The 6558-nt window shown below is 43.3% G+C and overlaps 1 protein-coding gene and 1 long non-coding RNA gene across 2 annotated transcripts; one reads left to right on the forward strand and one right to left on the reverse strand.

The window, feature by feature from the left end:
- Positions 1–666: 666 nt before the first annotated feature.
- Positions 667–3674, forward strand: LOC123427663 (G-type lectin S-receptor-like serine/threonine-protein kinase SD2-5). Its single transcript, XM_045111758.1, has one exon. The coding sequence runs from the start codon at positions 1054–1056 to the stop codon at positions 3550–3552; it is 2499 nt and encodes an 832-aa protein (XP_044967693.1). The 5' UTR covers positions 667–1053; the 3' UTR covers positions 3553–3674.
- A 1112-nt stretch (positions 3675–4786) lies between these two features.
- Positions 4787–5765, reverse strand: LOC123427664. Its single transcript, XR_006622418.1, has 2 exons — positions 5398–5765; positions 4787–5071 (listed from the first exon to the last, which is right to left on the reverse strand). It is a non-coding gene; the product is annotated as an uncharacterized LOC123427664 (long non-coding RNA).
- Between the last annotated feature and the right edge of the window lie 793 nt (positions 5766–6558).

A 6558-nucleotide genomic window follows, 5' to 3' on the forward strand; every position in this document is an offset into this window, starting at 1 on the left:
AAAGTGATACACTCATGAATGATACGCTACGGATTGGCCATACCAAACATTCTTCCACCAATAATTTCCCTGATTTTCACCGTTGGCCCACTCTTCCCCTAATCTCTAACCATAAATTGATAGATCCATCTGTAATCATGCTTTCATAAAGACTATCCTTAGGAGTAGCATTTTTGATAAAAAAAACACCCCATAGTATCCCCCACACGCCAAACCAACACATAAATAATTTTCACAACTTCAGAAAAATTATGACGTAAAAATAAAACATGTACAACCCATAAACATAAGCGGCACAGCAAAACGCACATGCCCTTCTAGTATTAGATGTCTTGGATATTTAATATAGATTACATACAGTGTTTGAAATAAATAAACAAATACATTAAAATGTATGTACTCCCTCTGTTTTTATTTACCCCACATATTAGTTTTGATCTAAGTCAAACTTTATAAAATTTGATCAAGTTTATAGAAAACAATCTAAGCTTTGACAATACCAAACATAGATGATATGAAAAGATACTAAATGATGATTCTAATGATATTGTTTTGATATATTATGGATATCAATATATTCTTTTGTATTCAAAGTTTACAAAGTTGACTTAATAACAAAGCTAATATGTGAAGTAAATAGAAATGAAGGAAGGGGGGGGGGGGGGGGGGGTACATCCGATTCATAAAGAAGTGAGAACATCTTATATTTGTGAACAGAGGAGTACTTAATACCAGCGACGACACTGCTTGTTCGTGCGTGCGACCCACTCGCTGTGTCGGCCAGGAAGTATACGTTGAACCTCCATGAGTGCCCTGCATGACCCTTTTTTCTCAAGTTATCCCAAAGCTAGTGCTTTACATGACTAACGTCCGGCCCTCGGAACAAACCCCAACTGTCCAATTGTATAACCTGGTACACGGTCGCCTATCATTGTGCGCCTTAAACAATCTCTAAACTCCTTGACCCTCTCCGACGTTACCTCTACAATCTTCCATTGCCCAAACACACAAGACCACACAATCTTCCCTCCAAGAACTCACAATCCAGCAGCCATGTCCTGGGCTGAAACCATGCTGATGTTCCTCCTCTTCGCGCTATCCATCCCTCCCTTCTTCCAAGCTTGGTCCATCGATTATCCGAGCCCCATCGCCAACGTTCCTTCCCACTGGACCAACAACAACGCCACCATCCCCTACAATGCCACATACGCCGACGGCTCGACGATCAGGGCCATCCTCGTCAGGCAAAACCCCGTCGGGTATGCCCCGTCCTTCGCCAGCGGCTTCATCTGCGCCGCTCCCTGCGACGGGGCTTTCCTCTTCGCGGTCTTCTCCGTGTCCATTGGTGGTTTCAGCACCAGCGCCCCAGCTAATGCCACGGCCGCACCGAGGGTCGTGTGGGCGGCCAACAGGCACCGTCCGGTGAAGGAGAATGCATCTGTCCAGCTCACCAAGGATGGCAATCTCATACTCCGAGACTTTGATGGCTCGCTGGTCTGGTCCACAAACACTTTGCACGGCCCCGTCGTCGGTGTGAATCTGGCTGACACCGGCAACCTGATCCTCTTCGATGTGATGGGGAAGACGGCGTGGGAGTCGTTTGAGCACCCTACCGACACGCTCCTTATCGGGCAGTCACTGAGGCAAGGGAAGAGGCTTACTTCAGCTTCCTCAAACTTGGCTCAAGGTCAGTTCTACCTCACCGTGCTTGAACACGGCATATATGCTTTCGTCGATGCAGATACTCCACAGTCCTACTATCAGAAAAGATTTAATATCACCGATGCAACTGTTCAATCAAAGATGAACATATCCTCTGATGAACCAAAGAATGGCACGGCCTACATTTCCTTGTTACGAGGCAGCCTCTCAGCATTTCTCAGCTTAAGCAACACAAGCATCAAGTTATTCAACATGTCGCTGCCATGGCCATCTTCAGCACAGCTCATGAGTCTCGAGGATGATGGGCACCTGCGCCTTTATGGCTGGAACGGTCTCTCATGGAAGTCTTTGGCTGATGTTCTGAATGTCGATCCAGAGGATTGTGCATATCCAACAGTGTGTGGAGAGTATGGGATTTGTTCAGAGGGACAATGTACTTGTCCAGCTGGTAATCCTGGAGACACACTTTTCCGTCAGTTGGACGGCCGTCTACCTAATCTGGGTTGTTCCCCAGCAACTCCATTGTCTTGTGACTTGATCCAGCACCAACGGCTTTTGCCTCTCCCAGATGTCACATATTTCAGTTTTGCAGATGATTGGACTACTGATGAAGAGAGCTGCATGGGCGCATGCTTGAAGGCCTGTTCGTGCAAAGCTGTCTTCTTCCGGCATCAAAATGAGTCTTATGGTTCTTGTTATCTGATGCCAAAGATTTTTTCACTTATGCATTACGAAGCTGGAACCATTGGATATAATTTATCTGCATACATCAAAGTGCAGATGTTACCTCCACCCCTGTCGAGTAAAGGCTTGAATGCAACTGCTTACCATGTTGGTGTTCCTGTTCTAGTAGTGCTCATCTGTGTACTCCTTCTGTTCATCAAAAGAGCAATATCAAAGAGGATGCAAGAGGACGATCCATTTAAAGGGATTCCTGGGATGCCAACACGGTTCTCCTATAAGCAGCTGAAAGAAGCAACAAATAACTTCAGCAAAAAACTGGGGCAAGGAGGATTCGGTCCAGTATATGAGGGAAAACATGGAACTGCCAAAATTGCTGTTAAATGCTTGCAGGACATTGGACATGGCAAGGAAGAATTCATGGCCGAAGTCATCACAATTGGCAGCATTCATCATATAAATCTTGTTAGGTTGGTAGGTTACTGCTCTGACAAATTGCACAGGCTCCTCGTTTATGAGCATATGAGCAATGGTTCTCTGGATAAATGGATCTTCAGAAAAAATCAAAGTGATTCACTCAGTTGGGCATCTCGATATAGGATTATCCTTGACGTCGCCAAGGGCTTAGCCTATCTTCATGAAGAATGCCGACAGAAGATTGTTCACCTAGATATCAAGCCTGGAAATATCCTCCTTGATGACAAGTTTAATGCAAAGATATCTGATTTTGGTTTAGCGAAGCTCATTGATAGGGATCAAAGCCAAGTCATGACCAAAGTTAGAGGAACAAGGGGCTATTTAGCACCAGAGTGGTTGACATCAACGATTACAGAAAAGGCCGATATCTACAGCTTTGGTGTTGTTGTGCTGGAAATCGTGAGCCGGAGGAAAATACTGGATGATACTAAGCCTGAAGGGAGCACCAATCTGATTAACCTACTGCAAGAGAAAATCAAGATTGGGCAAGTCCTGGATATAGTGGAGAATCAGAATGAAGATGTTCAGTTACATCGTGCAGAGATGATAGAAGTCATCAAGCTTGCAGTCTGGTGCTTGCAGCGCGAGTGCACCAAGCGACCAGCCATGTCACAGGTTGTGAAGATCTTGGAAAGTGCAATGGACACAGAAGCCAGTTCTGAGACAACTAGCAGAGATGACATTTGTGACGCTTCATCCCCGCTGTCCCCGGTGCCAGTGTCAGCAAGATGAAATGCTTTAGAGAATGTAGGAAAAGAAGAGACCCTTTGAAATTATGTTGCAACTATTGTGTGACTTGCTTTGTAGTTTTGTTTCTTAACATACATAATGTATGAATGGATATATCTTATTCTTGACCCATGATTTCACAGGAAAATAGCAGGACAAGTAGAGGTAGTTTAACTTTCCTTTCTGTTTTCCACACTAATATGTACTCTATAGTGTATATATCATTCTCCTACATGTTCACAAATAGCATAATATATTCGTTTTTTTCTCAGAGCATTTCTTGAACCAAATTTCTTACAATGTATTTTCGAGTTCAACATCAATTTTTCTATCGGTCCTGCATCCTTGCCTTTCATGCCAACTTATTCCTTATTACCACCTTCAACAATCAACCGCCACATGTAAAACAAATAGATTGTAATCTTTTCTAACACATAACTATGGAAAAGGACCACAAGTCCACAAGCATCGAAAGATCTTTAAGACTGGCACGGAACAAACATGTTTAACCTTTTCTAACAAATAACTAACTATGAAAGCCGCGCCATAACAGCCAGCTATTTCCCCTGACTAAACCCTCTTTACCAAACTATATCAAGCAACACCACACGTCTTGCTATCTATGATATCATTCCCCCCGTTCCACAATATAAGGTGCATAAATTTCCATGAAAGTCAAATGTATGTATGTTTGACCGGGTTTTTAGAATAAAATATCAACATCCGCAATACAAAATAAATAAAATATGAAACTGCATTTCATGATGGATCTAATTATACAAATTTGGTAATTATCTGTACTAGTACTTTTTTCTAAAAACTTGGTCAAACATGCACAAGTTTGACTTTTGAAGAAAAAACAATACACCTTATATTATGGAATGGAAGGTTTTTCCTCATCAAACGGACACCGTCCCATATGAACATCAAAACATATCTTGCAAGGCTAGAACTTAGCATTATGTGTTCTTATGTATCATCTGAAGGAAGAAATAGGTTAGCGATCTTTTCAACAATTTGAGGGAGCAAAACAAAGAGATAAAAGATATTTCCCGCAACAGAAGCACTAATAGAGAAAACATAGTTGATATTTTTTTGAGCAGTTTTTGACTTTTTGTGAAGACATCAACACCTTGTTCAAAAAGCAGTATGGAGTTTGCAAATCTAAGTAAATTTAGACCCTTAATAAAGCATACAGTAGAACTTCATTCGTTAGAAGAAAAAAATTACTCTAGCATGAATCATAAGATAGGCAATTCCCTATTAAATTGGAACTCAGTGCCTGGTAGTACTAAAACAAACAATAGGTTACTCATATGGTCACAATATGTTTTACTGAGTGACAAATTTAACATCAGCAATCCCCACAATATTTTTTTTTACTTTACGTCTGTACTTTAGGAAGTGATAGGTACCTTGATTAGAACTGATGATATGTTGCTTCAGCAAATACAACAGACGAGTGCATGGTCAACTAACTGGGATACTATTGTTGCACCAGATGAGGTGAATACACCTACAACTATAAGATGCATGGAGACATCAGATGTGAGCTTACTGGAATACTATTGCTGCAATGAACAAGGATAAAATTAGCAAAATACATGTTAAAATATTACTGACAAAAAAATGCTTACATAAACCTGTCAGGGTAATCCAGGAAATAAAGATGAACCAATGCGGCAGTGCATAAACGACATAGATCTGAGAATCGAAAGGATTGCTATTGAAATTAACAAAATACGACCACCAAACCTGCTACAAGAAATACGATCCACCACATCGATACTACCAATTGTACAAAGAACTAAATAACACTGTTAATTTAATATGGAGCCACCATATTACCAACAGAGGAAGTTGGACGTCTTCCAGAAGGGGGCGGCGCGCTCAGGTGGACCTGGACCGGAGACTGGAGTGAGTTTGTGTTGGGGCCGGAGTTGGGGAAGAACCCATCTAGGCCGATGCGGTGTCGGTCGGATAACGTAGCCGCCGGCCTTCCGTGGTCGGGCACCTTCTGGCACGAAGAACTGACGGTGAAGCGCCGGAAACCAACGAGCTGACAGGCATTGGCGGTGCGGGCCGTGCGCACTCCGGCGGCGAATCTGGCAGCAGGCAACCCCGTGGCGTAGCGAGGGACGAGTGGCAGATGCAGAGGGCGGCGAACTGTCAGGAGCTGAATCTCCTCTGAATGAATGAACACCGAAACCAGTTCAGTTATCCGATGGTCAGACAGCTCCCGTCCGACAGCCGAGACAATACTTCTTCGGGCCGGGCCGGGTTTGAGGCCGGGCCAAAAAAGCCCAGTGCTGAAAACCCAGGCCCGAGCCCGGCCCAGCCTGACCATCGGGCCTGAATATTGGGTCCAAGCCCGGTCTGAACCCAAAATGGCCCGATCGTCTAATTGATATTGCTTAAGCTTGAGCCCGATCCGCCCGATTACTCGGCTTAAATTCCAAACCCGAGCGCAGCCCAGCCTGGGATTTTCGGGCTGTCTCGGTCAGGCTGTCCATGATCAGGTATAGCTGAGACTCACCTTGACAATAGTGGATCGTGCTAAAAATAGACATCTCCAACACGCACGCTGCGTTGAAATGCATTTTTTTACACGCGATAGGGCTACCTTGCCGTTATCCGCACTCACAGGAGATGTCCCAACAACTCATATTGAGAATAGTCTAAATTTTGTTTACGTTCATTTTCCATGTTATGGATGATCATGCAAGCATTTATGATGTATCAAAGGATCTTTCGATCCAAAAATCTAGCCATTCCTCTCACAGTAGCAAATTGGGCTTACAAAATTTTAAAAGCTCTCTCCATATTTTTCCTAGCCACCAACTAAGCATTGTGGAAATCAAGATTTTTCTTAACTTGCAGTGCCGACAATGGTTTCACAAATGTTTGCCACCTAGGGTAGATGCCATCCGCAAGATAGTAGTCATAGTTGTATGTATGGCTATTTGCTACAAACTTCACCGGTGTAGTTTCATCATTTGCAATCTTATT

Source organism: Hordeum vulgare, chromosome 2H (assembly GCF_904849725.1).
Source record: "Hordeum vulgare subsp. vulgare chromosome 2H, MorexV3_pseudomolecules_assembly, whole genome shotgun sequence".
NCBI classification, from domain to species: domain Eukaryota; kingdom Viridiplantae; phylum Streptophyta; class Magnoliopsida; order Poales; family Poaceae; genus Hordeum; species Hordeum vulgare.

Excerpts from the sequence above, each read along its gene's own strand:
- LOC123427663 (XM_045111758.1), top strand. The coding sequence starts at position 1,054 with ATGTCCTGGGCTGAAACCATGCTGATGTTCCTCCTCTTCGCGCTATCC.